Source organism: Pyrus communis, chromosome 8, assembly GCF_041283825.1.
Source record: "Pyrus communis isolate YQ-2024b chromosome 8, ASM4128382v1, whole genome shotgun sequence".
In the NCBI taxonomy this organism is placed as follows: Eukaryota; Viridiplantae; Streptophyta; class Magnoliopsida; order Rosales; family Rosaceae; genus Pyrus; species Pyrus communis.
In genome coordinates, this window is record NC_142572.1 from 6076574 (window position 1) to 6097475 (window position 20902).

General features: G+C 36.0%; 2 protein-coding genes across 2 annotated transcripts; one reads left to right on the top strand and one right to left on the bottom strand.

The window, feature by feature from the left end:
• Positions 1-212: 212 nt before the first annotated feature.
• LOC137717392 (pollen-specific protein C13) lies at positions 213-2432 on the bottom strand. The gene is made up of 2 exons (XM_068456757.2): positions 1868-2432; positions 213-751 (listed from the first exon to the last, which is right to left on the bottom strand). The coding sequence occupies exons 1-2, from the start codon at positions 2019-2021 to the stop codon at positions 426-428; spliced, it is 480 nt and encodes a 159-aa protein (XP_068312858.1). The 5' UTR covers positions 2022-2432; the 3' UTR covers positions 213-425.
• A 12854-nt stretch (positions 2433-15286) lies between these two features.
• LOC137718579 (putative glucan 1,3-beta-glucosidase A) lies at positions 15287-19031 on the top strand. Its single transcript, XM_068458127.2, has 8 exons — positions 15287-15648; positions 15758-15877; positions 15962-16159; positions 16243-16401; positions 16645-16814; positions 17160-17315; positions 18159-18511; positions 18633-19031. The coding sequence occupies exons 1-8, from the start codon at positions 15430-15432 to the stop codon at positions 18815-18817; spliced, it is 1560 nt and encodes a 519-aa protein (XP_068314228.2). The 5' UTR covers positions 15287-15429; the 3' UTR covers positions 18818-19031.
• Positions 19032-20902: the final 1871 nt, after the last annotated feature.

The following is a 20902-nucleotide window of genomic DNA, read 5'->3' on the forward strand; positions in this document are numbered from 1 at the left end:
AGTTGATATTTGAGCTATAAATTTCACTTCCCTTTACCAGAAATTTGTAGTGCGAAGATTTGCTTCATGAATTTACCTAGCTTAGGAGATTAATCTCGATACTTCGATTATATGTACAGTGCAAGACAAATACAGTCTGAGAAATTTGCAAAACTTGTAATTTTTGCTAAGAAATTTCTATGCAATGTATGAAGATCATTGAGAAAATCAAATTAATCAATTATTAATATTATTAACTAACAGAAGAAACCCTATTTTCAAGTCCAGAAGAGCCATGAAACATAATTTAAAGAGTCTATTGGCAAATAAAATCAAGAAATCACCAGGTGTTGAGATAACAAGCCATCAAATAATAGCAAACATTACCAGCGTGAACCAAGCAAGGTTTTAAAACTAGACACATACTAGGAAACTCAAGCCGACATCTACTCGTCAAGCTCCTGCAATTCCTTGAGAATCTGGGTGCAGCCAGACAAGGCTTCGGTCCTCATGAAACCCATAGCATTGGCAAACCGATTGTACGAAGCAATACCATTGTTGGCGGTGAGGATGACACGTGCACGCTCGCGCCCTGGGGAAACTGTTGCACAGTCCTTCTGAGGGCTGCTAACAAGGACTGCATCACAGAATTGGTCCAAATGGTCCTCTGCGACTGGGATCTTATAGCAACCTGCTGAGTCGGTCGTCCCTTCTTTGGTGTACAGGAGTGCCATGCTGTTCTTGTCTCTGCATTCCAGTCTAACCTTGGCACCTATAATTAACATTACCAGATAAACTCGTTAAACAACATCTCCAATCGAAACAGTTTCCACTATTTCCTTCCAAATTGCTAGTTTAAAGAACCAACAATACTGAGGATACAAATAACCAAACCCGCTATGACACTAGAGCAGCTATGCACCCTGAACCAGTAATCTAAACTCGTTGTCAATTTATCAAAACCTATTCCAAACATGAGCATAAGATTCAATAACTATCAAGTCACCAAAGTTCTCCTAAACTTGTCACGAACGACATAAATTGGTGTTAGAAAACAATGCAGCAAAGAGTCGATGTACATATGAACAACAAAACATTAACAGATAATGTTTTAACATTCTCGAAACAAATTCATGGGTTCAAAATGATGTCAAAACATGATCATAAACTAGAATCACCAACCACTAGCAAACAAAACTCATCCTAATTACTTATCCGCAAAATGACGTCACGAATGATCACGAATGGCATAAAAGCTTCGAAATGTATGCATTCAAAGTTGACCTAGATTTGAGCAAACATTACCCTGCAGATAGGATGTCCTTAAGACTTCTCCGAACAAATTACTGGGTCCTAATTTTCAATGAAAATTGCAAGCTGCTTTCTTTAAATATGATGATAAATTCAATGTCTCCATGTATTAATTTAACCTCAATTATTCTTTATCAGGCACTAAGAGTACACACAACAAAATAATACACATATCACTTAGTACTACGTGCTCTAGTAGTATTCTTTTTCACTTTAAGTGAGAGGTTTTATGTTCGATTCTCAACCACAATATTGTCAGCCAATTGTAATTGTAAGGCTAAACCCACCCCCCACTTTTTAGTGTATATAATGTCATTTGTTAAAAAAAACAAAATAATAAACATAAAAACCCTAAAAGCATCATCATTTGACTATACAGTACACCCAATTCAAACTTCAAACCCAGTCAGATCTGAAAAATTCAAAAAACCAAATATTGCAACTAAACTTACAAACAAAAGACGCGACATTTCCAGATCTACCAAATCAGATCCAAATTCCACATCTACAAAAATTACCCAAATTCCCAATACAAAATTAGAGTTAACATACAAATCAAGAGTTAAATATTTGTTACCGGCAATGTAGGTGATGGCCTTGGTCTCGTACCCAGCGCGGCAAGTGTCGCAGTACACCTTTCCCTCCACCGTGAACGGGGTTCTCATGGGACGCGTGGCGGCGGCGAGAGCCGGAAGCACGCACAGAGCAATTAGCAGAAACAATTTCGCCATTGAAGCCTTTTTCTGTCTTTTCACTTCGTTTTGGCAGAGAGATTTGAGAGAGAAGAAGATTGCAGAAGGGAAATGCAGAGGAGTGAGAGATATGAAAAGAGAGAGAATGTGTGATGATGCTGGTGGGGGAAAAAGTTTCAGTAATAATCGGAAAAATTGATACCGCGTAACGGGGCTTTTGCCTACGCGCCTACGGCGGTGCACCGTTTTTTCATCGAATTAACGGATGCCACGTGGTGAGATGTGGGTTTTCGGTCATATCCATTGGGTAGGATTGAGGGATATGCGGAGGTTGCAAGGGGATATGGTGAGAACGGGTGCAGGAAATAACAGGTCTTGTGATTGAGAGCAGCTGGCGATGTCGGTGCTCACATGGGACGGATTTGGATCCTCTCCTGAGCCCAAGGAGAGGATCCTCCTGATCAAAGGACTTGAGCCGTTAAATGAAAATCCAACGACTATAATTATTATACCTTTAAAGGGACCTCCTGTTTGTAGCCGTTAGATTTTCATCCAACGACCCAAGTCACTTGGTCAGGAGGATCCTCTCCTTGGGCTCAGGAGAGGATCCAAGTCCACATGGGACATGGTGAATAAAGAACAAAAGGTTAATATCAGTTTACTACCCTCATGTTTCGTGGTTTTCAACATTTAGTGCATTAAGTTTTTTTCGTCCCAGAGTCATAACTAAAGTGTTTATTTTCAGGACAGTCTCATACATCCATTAGTTAAACTGTTAAATCTACCGTTAACTGATGACGTGGCGCCTATGTGGACAATAACTGGGTGCCACATGTCATTAAGGGGTCCACATAGATTTTTTTTTTCTTTGGAGAAGGAGTTAAAAAAAATTTCAAAAAAAATTTCAAAAAAAAAAACCCTTGTCGTCTCCCTTCCTCATCCCCCGTACCCTCGCCCTCCCTTCTCTCTTCTGCAACCCACACCCTTTCCCTCCATTCTCTCTTCTACAACCTGCACCACCCTCCATTCTCTCCTCCTTACTCCCTTATCCCTCCATTCTCTCCTTTGCACCAACCCACCAAACCCTAGTTTTATAAAATTTCATCAAATATGTCAGCTAATAAACAAAATACAGGCATCTGTCAGTTAGCAAGCAGAATAATCCCAAAACTTTCATCGACCAATCAGTGATTCTTTACGGTACACAGCTTCTATTTTTCATGTTGTTCAATTGCTGTAGAACAAGCTTTTGGTTGTAGTTGTTGGGTTTTGAAAGGTTGCAACACATTCACGAGTTTTGTGAACTTGGATTCGGGTTTGCCCGTTGATTGGTGGCCTAAACTGGGAGTGGAGTTACAATGGGCATTGCCAAGGGAGCCCGAGTGTGGGACGCAAGCGGATTGCGAGGGGAAGTCCACTTGTAGGTCCAATCCGGCTGTCAGGGTGCTAGTAATTGACAAGCAAGTAGACATTGAAGACAAAGACGATGATGCAAAGAATAATGGCGACGATGACGAGCGCGAGGTTGAAATCGCCCATCGCGGCGGCGTTGTTTCAGCTACTCTCGAATCAAATCGAATCGGAAAGATTGAGAAGGGGAATAAGAAATTAGGGTTAAGGATGTGAAATTGTGTGTTCAAGTGATCGTAGATCTCTATCGCTGGTCCGAAAAGGAGCAGAACCGTTAAGGAAAGAGAAAGGGAAAGGGTTGAGGGCTCAGTTCCAGTGAGGTGGTGAGGAAGGCGACGGGGGTGGCGTAGTATGGGTTGGGGTGGGTGAAGGTTGATTTAGGAAGAGAGAAATGAGGGAGTGCGGGGGGATGAGGGAGGGAAGGAAAAAGACGGGGCTTTTTTTTTTTTTTTTTTTTTTTTTGAATTTTTTTGAATTTTTTTTTATCTCCTTCTCCAAAAAATATTCCACGTGAACCCCTTAATGACATGTGGCGCCCAGTTATTATCCACATAGGAGCCACATCATTAGTTAACTGTAGACTTAATAGTTTGACTAACGAATGTATGTGACTGTCCCAAAATTAACACTTTAGGTATGACTCTAGGACGAAAAAAACTTGATGTACTAAATGTTGAAAACCACGAAACATGAAGGTAGTAAACTGATATTTACCCAAGAACAAAAGATAAAAAAAAAACAAAGAGAAAGATAGAGCGATTCTAATGAAAGTTATAATTTCTTTGATACAGTCGTTATTTTTATGGGAATATTTCAAAAAATTTATAAAAATAAAAAATTAATTAAAATAGTTTAAAAAGTTTGAGTTTTAATTAAAATGATAAAAAAAATGTCATAAGTGAATAGTACCAAAAGTAATTTTTTAAAGTAAAAATGTCTTTTTTGTTAAAAGTGAACAGTACCGAGAATGTTCTTTAAAACTCTCATAAAAAAAATGAAAATGAGGGTGAAGTCTAAATTTCACTTCAATTAGATAAAACTCTTAAGTTTAGGTTAAAATTGACATATATCGTCGATATTTTTGACACACAATATTTGACAATACCTAAAGTTTCATTTTAAATTTTCATTTTAAATTTTCATCATTTCCATCGAAAACAACTGATATCGATATTGGTACAAATTTACATATCGATATTTTAAACACTAATAGTAATGCGTTGTAAACGACGATGCCTAGGCTCTAGAATGTTTTATTTTTATTTTGGATTAACTACATTTCACATCCTCCATGTCTGGGATAACTTTTAAAATGGACAATGAATTGTTAATTTTCTCACATTGCCCTTTAAAAGGTCTTGAAATTGAATCAATTTACATTTTTTTATCTAATGAATTATTTCAAACTTTGTAAATTAATGACATAGTGAGCTTAAGCTCCGAAATTAATTTCACGTGTAAGTCACATTTTCATTGTAAATATAAAACTCATCAATTTAATGGCAATTAGATGTTTAAATATACAAAAGGTGTAACGTAATACAATTTTAAATGGTTAAAGTACAAAAAACTACCTCAACTATTGGTCTCACGACACTTTCATACCTCATCTTTTTAAAATGACAATGTCATACCTCATCTTATAAATTTGTGCCAATGTTATACCTCCGTCAGTTTTTCTGTTAATTTCTCAGTTAAATGCTGACGTGGCTTGATTTGGGACTCACTTTCTAATAAAAAATTATTAAAAACAAAAAAAAATCATTTAATATTTTTAAAATATTAAAATAATAAAGAAAAGTTAAAAAAAAAAAAAAAAAACCAAACAAAACTTCCCCTCCATGCCCTCTCTTCTCCCCCATCTTCATCTCTCTTCCTCTTCTTCCTACATGTTGCAACCCATAAAAAAGAAAAAGAAAAAGAAAAAAAAAACAAAACAAAACATTGTCCCTTCCCCCGCGCCCTCTCTCTTCTCCCCCATCTTCTCCACCATCTTCATCTCCTTTCTTCTTCTTCCTACCTGCTGCAACCCAGGAAAAAGAAAGAAAAAAAAATACACAAATCTTTGTCCCTTCCCCCCTTGTGCCCTCTCTCTTCTCCCTCATCTTGATCTTCTTTCCTCTTCTTCCCCTTATCTGTTGCAACCCAGAAAAAAGAAAAGAAAAAAAAAAAAAAAATCCAATTGTCTTCCCCCACACCCACCCTCCACACTCAACCTCGCACCCACTCTTTTCCCTCATCTACACACCCCACTCCTAATATCCACAACCATTTCCCCCATTTTCTCCACGCCCAAGTCCTCCACCCGTGGAATCGGCCTGGTGAACGGGATCTCGGTTTTTTCTTTTTTTCCTTGTTCTTCCTCCTCATTCTTCTTTTTTTTCTGGGTTGCAGGGGTTGGATTTTTTTTTTGGGGGGGGGGGGGGGGGAGGGGGGCGAACTGGGTTGGGGTTTTTTCTTCTTCTTCTTCGGGGGGGGGGGGGGGGTTGGGGGTTGATGGGCCTTCAAATTTTTTTATTTTTTTGGTTGAAGATTAAGCAGGGAAGAAGATGAAGATGGGGAGAGAGAGAAGGGGGATGGGGGTGGAAGGGACGAAAGGTTTTGTTTTTTTGTTTTTTAACTTTTCTTTATTATTTTAATATTTAAAAATATTAAATGATTTTTTTTAATATTTTATTATTTTTTAATAGAAAGTGGGGTCTAGATCAAGCCACGTCAGCATTTAACGGCAGGCTAACGGAAGGTATAACATTGATACAAATTCGTAAGATGAGGTATGAAAGTGTCGTGACACCAATAGTTAAGGTAGTTTTTTGTACTTTACCCATTTTAAATCTTAAGGGCAATGTGAGAAAATTAATACCTAGTGGTCCATTTTGAAAATCAGGTCAAACATCAAATGTAGTTGGTGCTATTATATTTTCAAAACCGATATTAAGGAGACTATTTTTTAAACCACATTTTGTTAGTTATGTGACGGGCTTCCTTCTCTTTTGCCCGGTGACCAGTTCTGTTGTGGCCTGATGGTACTATTTAGTCCCACTGGACTATTAATTCAAACTCTATTTTGTCCAATTAAGCTTTTACTTATTTGCCCGATTGGGCTTTTTTCTTATTTATCTGATTGGGCTATTTACTATTTTGCCCGACTGGAGTTTTTACTATCTTGCCCTTGAATAAATAGAAATAAATAAGATTAAATTGGGTTGTGTAAGAAGAGAAAAATGGCTCATATATAAACATATAAATGAGAGAGATCAGTTTTCAACTGTGCTAGTTGTGGTGATGGTGGCGTCATTGGTGGTGGAAGTGGCGGTGACACATGCAACTCATTCTCAGTTAAAGTGGAAATAGCGGTGCAACTTTTCCCAAAAGTTGAATTGCTATTTTGTGGTGCGGAATTAGCAGTTTAGGTGTTGGCCATTGCTAGTTTTCGAGAAACTACAGCGGGCCATCTTTCACTCAAGGTTCTAGGGTTCGCCAGCTCGGGGGCTCTATTGTTTGTGCCCATGTGGAGGATTTGTATTGGATTGAAATCCTTTTATGTTTTACTCGTACTTTGGTTGCATAAGTGGAGTCTTCTTTTTGTATGATGGTCATTCTAGAGTTGTCAGCTGTGTACGTTGTAATATGTCCATTATGTACTTCGTTATATAAATGTTCTCTACAATTTGACCCAAAAAAAAAAAGTTGAATTGCTTACCAATTCCTCAATTCATTCCCAATACAAAGGATGCTAAGGCAAAAGACATAGGGGCACTCAATCAAACAGAGATAACACATTACTCAAAATCCAACCGGATTAAACTCTTGCTTCAAGAAAACCTATCTCATTCTGTCACATGTTGAAGTAATAGTAAAGTTTCAGAAGGATATACAGAGGATCTTTGTTCTTACGTTTTCCCTCTCTTACTTTTCGTCCGTATTGTAACATCTGTTCGTAACTTCATAAAATTGCATCTTCCCACATTTTGAATCTCTTGTTCTAGCAATTTGTTTAACTTGTTGATGATGCTATTGGCTCCGTGGATGCAATGGCCAAAACCTCCAAGTACATTTTGGAATTCTTTTTTTGGGGTCACATTGAGATTTCATAACAAAGTCTATATGGACATGGGATAAAGATTCAGATGTAGAACTCGATTAAAATGCCTAAAATCAAAGAAAGGACAATGGTGGACAATTGGCAATAGACAATGCAAGAAAGTAAACCCAAGTTCAACTATCAAGTAATTTGTGATACAATATGAAAACGCATATCGTTTGACCTTTTTATCACCTGCAAAAGTAGGGATAAAAATATTTGAAAATACTTGCAAGGCTACAAGGTAATTGTAGTATAGTCATCTCTAGTAAGGTTGTTGTGACAGCTCGTCCCGAATGGGTATATTATTTTACTCTCGATAGTGTGGAAATGACTATGTTGCCTTTGTGAGCCTTATGAAGTGGATGTATGTATGTAGGTCAATTATTTTCTTGCCAACGTAATTAAGTGGAATTCGACGTCACGAGGGTGTGGATGCAAGTTAGGGCCGAGTTGGGTGTGTAAGGTAAGTGTATGAAGGAATAGAAAGATTTGGATTGGTTCTTTTTGACCCAAATTTGCATGAGTTTAACCATGCAACCCAATTAGGGCTTACGACAAATTTAAACTGCCCAATCAGGTTAAGGACACACACACACACCCACACGTGCAACCTTTCCCGTTCACTCTCTCTTTCATTCTCGAACTCTCTCCTTTTCTATACACTTGAACCAGTCCCAAATTTCTCTAAATAGTTGCAGATCGTCTGGGTGGATTTTATTTCTAAGTTCCTTGCAAGCTCAGGAATCGAGCTATACCATTAGTTTGGCGTGAGGACCTCGGGAACGTGAGAACCTATGAGCTCTTACAGGGTGTCCTGTTGTGCAAGCTTGATTGGGAGTGTTTCGCAGGGTTTTAAGGTATGAGAGAGTCTTAAAGCAACCTTGTGAAGTTGTTAGAGGAGTTTTGGAAGGTTTTGGGAAGTCCAGACGCTTGGGTTGTTGAGCTTCAAGTTTGGCCGATTTTCACGAAATTTCCCGGTGAGATTTTGTTTGTTTTCGAGCTCCAAAGTGGTAAGATCATGTTCTCCTAGTTGAGAGCTTCATTTTGGTGAAAATTTCATGAATTTTGGTGTTGAAATGAGTGAGTTATCAAGCTTTGAAAATTTTCCAAAAACCGGCGATGTAGCAGCGACCGGCGCCGGACTCCGGCGAACCAAGGAAGGAGAAGGAGAATATTCCGCCAACTTTGACGAAATATTCCTAACTGCGTTTAACGGTGTCAGGTATTATTTAAAGGTATGTTCTATTATTTAACGGAATATTCCCTAACGTCATTAGGGATTCCGTCCAGCGTGCAAGGCACGTGTGGCCTTGCCTTGGCCGGCGTGTGAGGGCACGTGGGTGGTTGGAAATTTTTTCTAAAAATATAGGGATGTTTGTGGTGTTGAGTAGATCACGTTGGTATATTCAAACACCCCATTTGAGCAATGTATGAGGAGTTATTAGCCAGTTTCATTTATGTGCTTTAAATTAACGTTTATATAGTTGTTTCGCATATAGGTGAGACCTATCCTTAAGACGAGCGCAGTCAATCGAGGCTTGGGGGCTATGACCCTTCCACATACCAGTGAGTGGGCTTTTGGTTTTCCGTATATACCTATATACTTGAGATTTTTCCCAGAAAATTGATTTAAATGAAATTATGTTTGAAATGCCATGCCTATTGATTTATGCTTAGACTATGAGTTTATATGATATGTGCATATTGTGATTTGACGCAGTGGATCCTCAAGTAAGTACCAGGTGAGTTGTAGATTGTTTATGTGAATTGATGATTATGTGAGATGTGTTGAGAGCTCATAAATCTGCACCCCGGTGTTAGTGCTCCTGCCGAGAGTTAGGGCACAGTCCTTCACGTGATGTTCACCTCCCGCACCATACGCTCATCTTGGATCCAAGTTAGGTGCACAGTCCTGTTGTACAGACCACTATAGGTGGTTCTGACTCGTAGGTGACCCGCGATTATTTGCACAGTCTTCACGTGATCGTAGCACTTGATCGTATTTATTTACACCCAGTCCTGTCGTACAGACCACTTTAGGTGATTCCAACTCGTGTGTAGGTATATTTGTTGAGATGTGGATTTGAGCCGTACATGTCACGTTAGGTGACTCCAGCTAGATGGATGAGCTCTAGATTCAGCCGTACAGGTCATGTTAGGTGACTCTGGCTGACATATCATTTGCATTGATTTATATCACCTGACTTACATATTTTTTTATGCTGAGATATTCGACATGGCATATTTGTGAATTTTGCTATTTTGAGCATGGTTGTGGTATAGATATGTATTCTATTTTATGGGAAATTATACAGGTTTTACAGCGAGGGGTTACAATCTTTGATAAATGAAATGATTTTGAAAAGCTTTGTTTTTGCCCACTCACCCTTTCTGTTTTGTGCCCCTCTAGGTTCTAGTTAGGAGTGTTTTTTGGTGGCTTGCGAGGAATCCACGGTTGCTCTGACGGATTATCACCATTGTAGGATTACCTTTGGTGTTGTATAATTAGTATTTGTCCTACTGGACTGCACCTAGGCTACTTATGCCCTGGTTATGAGTTCACACTTATTTTCGTCTTGCACCTTATCTTATTTAGTGCTCTAGTTAGTTTGGTTTTTATTTATTCGCATTTCTTATATTATTATTGTTTCTGCACTGTGCACATGGCTACGTCTCCCTCACGTGACGGCCAGCACGCCTTGATTTCGGTCGGGGTGTGTCAGTTGTTCTCTACATATATTGAATGAATAATTTATGTAAAAATCAAATCTTAATTGATTATTTGAAAAAAAAAGTTTGAAAAAGGTTGATTTTGTGACTTAAAATAATAAAAACGAATTTAATAAAAACTATTAAAGAAAATCAACAAGAAAACAATTTTAAAGAAATCCAATTTGAAAGAAGCCGGTTTTAGAAAACAATGATAAAAAGGCACTAGGATTCTGCCATCACCTTAACAATTCTACGTAGTTTTACTAATTACTTATGAATTATACATGCATGACTCATTACGCTAGAACGTATATTCCACTTTGAAGGTTATGTTTTTTGAATGCATATTCTACTTGTGGCATTCAAGCTAGAATCTATATCAAACATGCAATCTGTTTGTGGTATTTAGATCAAATGTAAACATGCATGACTCATTACGCTTTGTGAAAACCCTTTCAAAAACCATTCAACCCTTAACGCCCTAAGTGAACTTACAATTATTAACCACAAGAAGCATTCCTTAATTTCAGGGTAACATTCCAATAGAAATTGCATCCGATTACTTATCTAAACATCCTAATAGTTGCGAAGTATTAAGATATAAAGACAGTTTAAACACAGTGATTAGACGCATGCATAATATCATAAGCAATTAAATAAAAACTACATATTCATGCTAAGACTCGTGGCATCGCCCTAGCAAAAGGAATTATTTACGCAAAACCGTATATTAAAAAGAAAAATAATATTAAGAAGAAAATGATTGAAAACACCTTGTAAGTTAACTTGAATCGTCAAAAGCTCTCTAAGCTAAATTTTCCAAATTGTGCATTTAGAACCTAATGGCTAAATAGCCTTATTTATACTACCAGTTAAAATCCTTCCTAGAAAAAGTCTTAGAATAAAACTAGGAAACAAAATAACTTAAAGGAAACTAGGAAACATAATAGAATAAGATAACTAGGAAATACATTCATATTCCAACTTTGAGAAATCTGCCCAGCCACAAAGACTCCCACGTTTCAGGACTCAAAACAGCTCCAAAACAGACCCAAGATGACTCTTTTTAAAACCTTAAGATGTTTCGAACATATTTCCAAAAGGCCCAGACACCTTCTTGGATGCCAAATAAGCCCAAGACGTCATTTTTATAGCATTGCGCGCTGCTCCTTTATTTCATCGCCATAAAATAACCGCTTGGTAGAAAATCTGAAACTTTGACACGAACAAGTTGAGAGACTCACGAACATCCTCCAATTGGAATCATTCCAAAATTTGTCTGCTTGATCACTTTTTACTCAAGAGGATGTCGCATGTCCTACATTGAAAATATAATTCAATGTATCAAAATTTCACCGAAATAATTACCAAAGCATACTAAAAATAGGGTAAAATATTTAATATGATATCGACTCATTAATAGGTTTTGGGAAATTTCTTCTTTCCGTGTCCCATCAGAATTTGGTTACCTTTATAAATTAGGATTTTCTTTTACGTTTCCTTTATAAATTCAATTTCCAAGTCGTAGTAGGACTAAGGTTTGATGCCTACATAAAGGTTTAGTTTAGAGTTGTACAAGTAGATGTTATATTATTATCAATCAAAGTCAGGAGTTACTCCATTTTGTGGTGGATCCGAAAATATTGATGAATGTCAATTTATAACGCTTGTCAATCCTTTTCTCTGTTTCCGCTACGTCAAGTGGTACCATAGCATGGTTGTCATTGAGAGCAAGGATTTGCCTCGCTTCATGGCAAACGACAATGGGAGATAAAAATATTATATAAACGATGTTGGTTGTTTGGAATGTCAATAGATTTTTATGAAAAGTCTATGAAAGATGATGATTTAATTGACCTTATGAGCAAACCAATTTTTACTAATAAAGGAAGCATTGTGGAATTTCTCAAGGTCTATCTCGTCAAATTAATATGGGAGATAAAAATATTATATAAACGATGTTGGTTGTTTGGAACATCAATAGATTTTAATGAAAAATCTACAAAAAATGATGATTTAATTGACCATATGAGCAAACCAATTTTTACTAATAAAGGAAGCATTGTGGAATTTCTCAAGGCCTATCTCGTCAAATTAATGTTGGAAAGATTCTTCGTTTTTAGGCAAGTGAATGCATAGAAGATTTTTCTCGATTGGGTCGTAGTTGTGGAGCAATTCTTTGATGAAATAATAATACCGGAAGAGAAAATGGTCAAGAAGATAGCTACTTACCGTTTAATTAAAGGGAAATCTCGCTTTTTGGTGGGATCGATTGCAGAGGACACAGATTAAAGAAGGAACAAAGCCTATCCAAAACTTGGAGTTGGATGAAGCTACTTATTGGAATTTAGGAAGGTTTTGGAATTTATTCTGGAATCTGTGCACCTTTGCGTGTTGAAATGCTTCGTCTCCCCAAGCCCATCTTCTTCGCTTGCGAAATTTCTGCAATTATTGTTCCATCTAGCTTTTCGGGGTTTCGAGTGACGAAGTCTGAAAGACCTTCATCGCCCACTTTTTCCGATGCGATGAAATTATTCGCCGCGCAATAAAGTTCTTTGCCTCATTTTAATGTGATTTTATTTTTCAAATCTCGGACGATGAATTTTCCCGTGACGCAAAGGTTTTGGTTCTTTTTGGACGTAGACATTTTGCACGACAAAACATAATTTTTTTCAGTCGCAAAAATTACTTGAGTGAAAAAAAGTTCTTCGTCACCTAAAGTTTTGTCGCGAAAGTATTTTTTTTTTTTCTACTAGTGCGTTGAACTAGTAATGATTTATTTTAGGCCAGTTGTTTTAGAAGTGTATTTTTTTTTTCTACTAGTGCATTGAACTAGTAATGATTTATGTAGATCTTTCTTGTTTTAGAAGTGTTTCTGTCCATTACTTTAAATAAGGGGCCTGGCTTAATTAATTGTAGAGATCTAATTCCATAGTATTCTACAAAAGTATATAATTAAAAGTTTGTGAAATTTTGTTGAGTTTCTTACTAATAGATGATCGTTTAATAAATGGTGGTAACAATATTGGTGTTGGTGTTGGTGAAAACAATTATGCTGGTAATAGCGTTGGTGATGTAATGTTAGTGTTTTTAGTTATAGGTGGTGGTGGTGACTTTGTTCTACAAAGGATAAAACAATCTGTAGAAGGATAAATAATGTCATTTTTCAAAAACTAATGAGGGTGCTACAAGAATTAAAAATATTCATTTAATGTTCAACTCAGTTTTTTATGAAAGCAGTTTCTAAATGCAACCTATTTGCTACTTATAAAAGTTACTATCAAGAGGCTATTTCTTTTAAAATGAGCAAAATAATTTAGTTTTTATCAATAATGTTTGATTGCTTAACCTAAAAGCAAAACAACTTTTGATAATAAAAAGAAAAATACAATACTAAACAGAGCTTTAAAAAACACTACAAAATCCATATAAAATACCCTAGAATATATGTGAATATCCTAAACTTAAAATCTTCCATCGATGCTTTGCTTGAAAAAGGTTGGAATCATATGATTTGGTTGGAGGCTTCTTAATCCAACTGGAAAAGGTATGGAATCTTTGTGAGGTTAACAAAAAGAGCTTAGTAAATGATATGTATGTATCTATATACTGTGAAATATGAATCAAGACTCAAGAGAAAGCCTTTGTCAATTTTTTTTTTTTCCTAAAATCTCACACAGGTTTTTGTTTGTTAAAATTTGCCCTTAATAACTTGAAGCTAATAAAGTTACAGAGAAGATCATCTAAGACCTTACTTGAACATGATTTGTTCAATAGGATGGTACCTATGTATCCTTGATTATCATGGATATTTACGTCAAGCTACAAAATTCATTTATTTAAAAAGTTTAACAATTCTCACCACTTTCTCCTCTCCATCTTCTCTACGATAACCCTCCCCAACTGCTCACATTTGTCTGACATGTTTACATTGTTAGTTATTATATCTTTGGCTCTTTTTTTTTATTTTTTTATTTTGTTTGAACAAATGATATTATCTTTATTAAGGAGGAGAGGGTGAGTTTAGTTTTATAATGAGTTAGCAATAATGTGGTTCAAATTCTTCTATGACAATAATCGAATCTAAGTCCTCTCATTTATAAGTGAAGAGGAATAACACTCAACCGTAATACTAAATGGTATCTTGGACTCTTCTTTAATGAGAAAATTTGCGCTTAACATAAAACTTTCTTAAAATTATTCGGTTTTGTCAAATACACCACCCGTCTCTCCAACGTGAGATAACTTTACTCCCATAAATTATTTTCCTTCATGCTTTCGAACCTACTCTCACCCTCTATTTAGCGGGTATCAACCAAAATTGTTCTTAGTTAAGATGAGTTCGTGTGTGTGTGTGTGTGTTTTTTTTTAATATTTAAAAAATTGACAAATTTGTGTTTTTGTTGTAGAAGATCTGAATGTGAGGTAGTTTGGGTAGGTTAGATGAGTGTTTTAAGGTAATTCATTAACTTAAGGTAAGTACGGGGCATTTCCAATAGGAAGGATGTGTTCAATAAATTATTCAATAAAAGCAAATATGATGGATTGTCATTTCGTCTCAGGTTCAAGCTCTCTTTCCTACTTTTAATGTAGAATATGTAAAATTAGTGTAGAATACTATTTGTATTCCAGTAAAAAGTAATGCTATTGTTTTCGAACGATTAAATATATGACATAACAACGTAGGAATTGGTACAAATTGGTTAAAAGTTTTTTTAAGGTCACATAGGTACTTGAAGTGTTAGAATTCAATCTTTAATGATAGTTCTATGAGAATTAAACTCAAAATGTTCGAAACTATAACCGTAAACTCCTCTAAACTAGAAGAAGTTTACAGTAAATGCATCTAATAGAAGCACCAATCCTACATACAACTTGTATACGAGCTGAAATTATCCGGCGCTGACCTTCTAGAAATATGTGTTTAGGCACCGATATAGAAGACTTTCTAAATTGTGAAAAGTTGGATAAAGTCTAGTTTGATAACTATGTAAAATATAATGCATATCGTTGAATTCTGCAATACCGTTGACAATCCAAAATTCGGCATTGGAATATATAAAATATAGGACCTTTTACAAGATTAAATGCATCAAATACTTCCTAAGATTCTTGAGTTGTAACAATCATATAAAAAAAGAATTTTCTAACTCCAACACAGTGGTCAAAGTTTCTTGGCATTGGCTCCCTCTGCATATCCCGACTCCCCAATCTTTTCTTTATATACGGACAGCATGGATGCAACAACAATACAAAGCAAAGCATAAACGAATGGCTTTCAACTCCAGGGCATGGCTCCTAAGCATAGGGCTCCTTTTTTGTATGCTGTCCATTTCTTCTGGGAGAATGCCTCAGAATTCCGGTCGAGTGAAAGCAGTTAATCTTGGAGGGTGGCTGGTTACAGAAGGCTGGATTAAACCTTCTCTTTTCGATGGCATTCCCAACAAGGATTTCTTGGTAAATTAATTTACTTCATTGATATGTTGGTAATTTAATTCTTATCTTTCATATGATATATTTTAGCTTTTCAACTTTAGTTACATATTTTTCATTTTAATTGTTGTAGGATGGAACTGGACTTCAGTTTAAATCTGTCACAACTGGGAAATATCTTGCGGCTGAGTTGGGAGGAGGAAGCATCATAGTTGCAAACAGAACGTCAGCTTCAGGCTGGGAAACATTTAAAGTAAATTTGATTTGCATTTTTCGATATATAATAATGTAAATTGTTTTCATTAACATTTACATGGTGCTTCTTAATTTGTTGCAGTTGTGGAGGATCAACGAAACCACGTTTAATTTCAGGGTCTTCAACAAAGATTTTGTGGGGCTTGATGTCAATGGCAATGGAACTCAGGTGGTAGCTGTTTCGAAAATACCGGGTAGTTCGGAGACGTTTGAAATCATAAGAAAACCTGATGATTTGCGCCGGGTTCGAATCAAAGCACCGAATGGATTCTTCTTGCAGGTGATGATTAATGTTCCTATTCTTGTCTTAATTGTTGAGATAAATTATGATGGTTTGATTGTTAATCTGTATGTGTGCTGCAGGCAAGATCAGAGGTGCTGGTGACAGCTGATTATGCGAGGAGTACTGAATGGGGAAACAATGATCCATCTGTTTTTGTGATAACATTTTCTGGAAAATTGGAAGGAGAGTTTCAAGTAACCAATGGTTATGGTCCAAAAATGGCTCCACAAGTTATGTGGGTAAGAGATTTTAACAGCACAAAACTTTAGCAAAACCTTTGTTGCCAGACCTATTTATTTTGTCAAACTGTAAATCTCGGTCACATTTTCAAGAATTAACATAATCAGTGGTCAAGATTCACAGTTTGGCAATGGAAAGACAATTTGGCAAGAAACATGTGACCTTACTAGTGGTGCATGTTTAATGGATATAATTCACATATATCTGACAAGATTCATTGCTTGAAATGTGGTATTCATCAGGAACATTGGAATACATTCATAGTTGAGGATGACTTCCACTTCATATCAACAAATGGGTTAAACGCTGTGAGAATACCAGTTGGTTGGTGGATTGCAAGTGATGCCACTCCTCCACACCCATATGTTGGAGGTTCATTACATGCACTAGACAAAGCCTTCCTGTGGGCACTGTATGTATTCACTTTTATTAGTCTGCATCTTATACGTTGACACATTTGCCTCCACTACTTTCACTTTTAGAAACGAGTTAAAATAAATGTGTGGTCCCAGGCCTTTTTAGCTGAATAAGTCGAGGGCAATTGCAATAAAACAAAAACTAAGAAGTGGTGGAGTTTTTAGTCCAACCCAAAATCCAACTTAAACATGTTGATATATAACATTTTTTTGGACCAGTACCACTATGATGAACCACTTCCAAAGTTTGAGAAAAATCATAAACCAAAACTATAGCTGACTTTATTGGTTTTGTTTTTAAGAAATCTTTTTATAATACATATATGTTTGTATTTTGGCAGGAAATATGGATTAAAGGTAATAATTGATCTCCATGCAGCACCAGGCTCTCAAAATGGTTTTGAACACAGTTCTTCCAGAGATGGCTCTCAGGAATGGGGACAAACAGATGAGAACATACAACAGACTGTTCATGTCATTGATTTCTTAACCTCCAGGTAAATAAATATATACACTTGAAGCCAAAAATAGAGACATCATAAGCTACTCCTACTTTAATTGGAAAATTAAGTGGTAGAATCAAATTATTTGTACAATCTTAATTATTAAGAGTAACACTTGACTCCTTACATGTAAGAAGTCATTTCTCTTTATATGACTATATGACTATATGACGAAAGAATCAGAATCATTAATTATCATTATCATCATCTAAAGATCATCCCTAAAGAAAAAATCATTCGACATGGAAACTGTATAGCAAGCCATATGTGTCGAAAAAATTGATAGCTCATAACATAATGAGGATTACTAAAACATTCTCCAAATTGAATAAATGTTTTTAGAAATGATCGTTGGATGATGATAATGGTCCGATTTACAACGCTTGTACAATATAATAATAATAACATGCCGTCAGAAAGAGAATGACTTTTTACATGTAGTGTCCTTAATTAATGACCATTTTTTGTACAATCAGTAATAGATTTGCCGGATTACTGTACAATCAGTAATCAGTACTCCAAGTATCATCCAGGTATCATGAAAAAGCTGCTCTTGCCGGATTATCGGGGTATATGTTGTCCTGTGAGCACTAATCAAGTTAATTCTTGCTTAAATGTATAACTCGGATTTACAGTCTAGAAATATAACTACTTGTATAGCAACTTAAATCTTGCCAGAAATTACTCAAAACATCACCCTGTTAATTCTAGGGTTCTTCTTAATTGTTAAATCCAAATTTGATGGCACATGCTTAGGTATGTTAGGTGCCCAAAAATTCTATGTTCTATTCATTAAAATTTTAAATCCCTAAATTTGGTGGTGGTGTACTATTGTAGGTATGCTAAGAGCCCAAACCTATATGCAGTTGAGCTCATCAACGAACCTTTGTCACCAGGAGCGTCCCTACAGAACGTGACCAAGTTCTACAAGGCTGGTTATGCTGCTGTTCGAAAGCACTCCTCCACAGCATACGTGGTGTTGTCAAACAGGCTAGGACCAATGGAGCCTAGGGAGCTTTTCCCCCTTGCCAAGGACTTCAAGCGTTCTGTGATCGATGTCCATTACTATAACCTCTTTGTGAGCACCTTCGACAACATGACTGTCCAACAAAACATAGACTTCATCTACACCAATCGGTCCCAGCAATTGAATTATGTCACCACATCGAACGGCCCTCTCACTTTTGTTGGTACGCGATCAACTCCCCGTTTTGTTTCTGACACATAAAAGTTCAGATTTATTTACATAAAAAAATCGGGAGTGTGAAATCATTACTATCGACCTAAATACCATTTGTTGATTATTTGTAGGTGAATGGGTGGCTGAGTGGAATGTTAAAGATGCAACAAAGGCGGATTACCAAAGATTTGCCAATGCTCAATTAGAAGTTTGGGGGAGAGCAACATTTGGGTGGGCTTATTGGACTCTTAAGAACGTCAATAACTACTGGAGTCTTGAGTGGATGATAAAGAACGGTTATATAAAACTTACTTAGATTGGTGACATCAATACGCATAAACATTTCTCTTTAGTCATCACAATCTATATACTGTAATCTTAGTTCAATTTTGGTCCCTTTTCTGATGACGTCCAAATTGTTTCGATTGAATATGAGACGTCTATTAATTCTGCAATATGACAGCAATAAGGGCATTTTTATAACTAATGTATCCAACTTGGTCGGAATTCCATTCACTTTCCATCATGTATCCAACTTTTGCAAGGAGTCTAAAAAACCCATTTTCGGAAGCAGGTTTAAAAGTGATCTAATATGCAAACCTGTTGCAAGTGGTGGATTACTTCAGTGGCAAGGGTTTTTCTCTATAACTCACTACGTTCCAGATTCAAATCCTACTCTCACCCCTTAGTGTATATTAATTAGTATAGAATACCGTTTGTATTAAAAAATTGTTGAGAATATCAAACACATCGAGAAAAGAAATGACATTGTATGTGTTTATAAGTAATAGGGCTACTTCTCATATTGCCTATTAGTTTTATGGTGAAACATCAGCTTTGCCTTTGTCTATGCTACTAGAGCATGATGTCCTACATGTGAAGCCCAATGTCACACATGCTCAACATCACCCCATTTGTGTTATCAACATGCTAAGATTAAAAATTTATCCCACATGAGAAGGTGTGTTAAGAGTATCAATCTTATATTGGAAAAAGAATGGGTATTGCATTTACTTATAAGTAACTGGGCTACTCCCCATATTATCAATTAATTTTGTGATAGAACCTCAATTTTCTTAAAAAACATGAAAAACTGTTACTTACAACGAGGGTTTTTACCTTAGGAAGTTAATCATTGTAATGGAATGATTGCAATTGACATCCATTTTGTTACTCTTCATCACGGCGTCTGAAGAGCTGCTGGATAGACCTTTAGTGTTATGAGTTAATAAGATTCCAAACATTGTGAGCATAAATAAGTCTGGAGAACAAGAAAAAAAAAATCGCGAAGAGAGGAGTGAACTCATCCAAAGCAATAACACATGTGTATTCATCAAACATGAGGATTTTTATCACCTGCAAAAATAGGGATTAAATATTTAAAAATACTTGCAAGAGTACAAGGTAGTTGTAGTATGAACAGCTCAAGCAAGGTCATTTTCACAGGGATCGAATGAATAATTTGAATTTAAACTAATTCTTAATTAATTACTTGAAAGCAAGTTTTGGAAAATGTTGATTTTGTGACTTAAAATAATAAAAACGAATTTAATAAAAAAAAAAGAAAAAGAAATCAACTAGAAAATAATTTAAAGAAAATCAATGTAAAAAGACACTAGGGTTCTGCCATCACCTTAATAATTCTATATAGTTCTTCTAATTACTTATGAATTACCCATGCATATTTTTAAGGTTAAGCTTTCCTAATATATGTCCTACTTGGAACCTCTAACATAGAACGTATATCTAACATGCAACCCATCCGAGTGTTCGGATCAAATATGAACATGAAAGACTCATTAAGTTTTGTTAAAACCCTTTGAAAAACCATGCAACCCTTAAGATGTGGTGTTCATCCTAAGTGAAATTACAATTATTAACCATCAGCATCTAGCGTCAATTTCAGGGAATATTCTGACCAAAATTGCATCAAATTACTTTTTTAAATATCCTAATGGTCTTGAATGACTACGACACTTAGATAGTTTAAACATAGAGATTAATAATTCAAAACATGCATGCATAATATGATAAGTAAATTGAAAATAAACTAGATATTCTTGCTAAGGCTCGTGACCTCGCCCTGGCAAAATAAATTAATTATAAACAATCATAAAACAAAATATTATTAAGAACATGGAAAGAAAACACCTTGTAAATAAACTTCAATCGTCAATCCAAAGTAGTGTGTCTCCTTGTCTAAATCCGAATGTCTAAATAGCCTTATTTATACTATTACAAAATAAAACCCTACCAAGAAAAGGTCTTAAAATAAAACTAGAAAATAAATTAAGATAAACTAGGAAACAATCTCCTTGTCAAACGTGGAGAAATCTGCCACGTTTTAGACCTAAATCTCCTCCAAATCCAACCCATGACAGCTTTTTTTCTTTTTTTTTAT

Excerpts from the sequence above, each read along its gene's own strand:
- LOC137717392 (XM_068456757.2), bottom strand. The coding sequence starts at position 2,021 with ATGGCGAAATTGTTTCTGCTAATTGCTCTGTGCGTGCTTCCGGCTCTC. Across the intron at positions 752-1,867 it reads GGCCATCACCTACATTGCCG|GTGCCAAGGTTAGACTGGAA; the intron begins GTAACAAATATT and ends TGTTAATTATAG.
- LOC137718579 (XM_068458127.2), top strand. The coding sequence starts at position 15,430 with ATGCAACAACAATACAAAGCAAAGCATAAACGAATGGCTTTCAACTCC. Across the intron at positions 16,402-16,644 it reads TGGCTCCACAAGTTATGTGG|GAACATTGGAATACATTCAT; the intron begins GTAAGAGATTTT and ends GGTATTCATCAG. Across the intron at positions 17,316-18,158 it reads ATTGATTTCTTAACCTCCAG|GTATGCTAAGAGCCCAAACC; the intron begins GTAAATAAATAT and ends GTACTATTGTAG.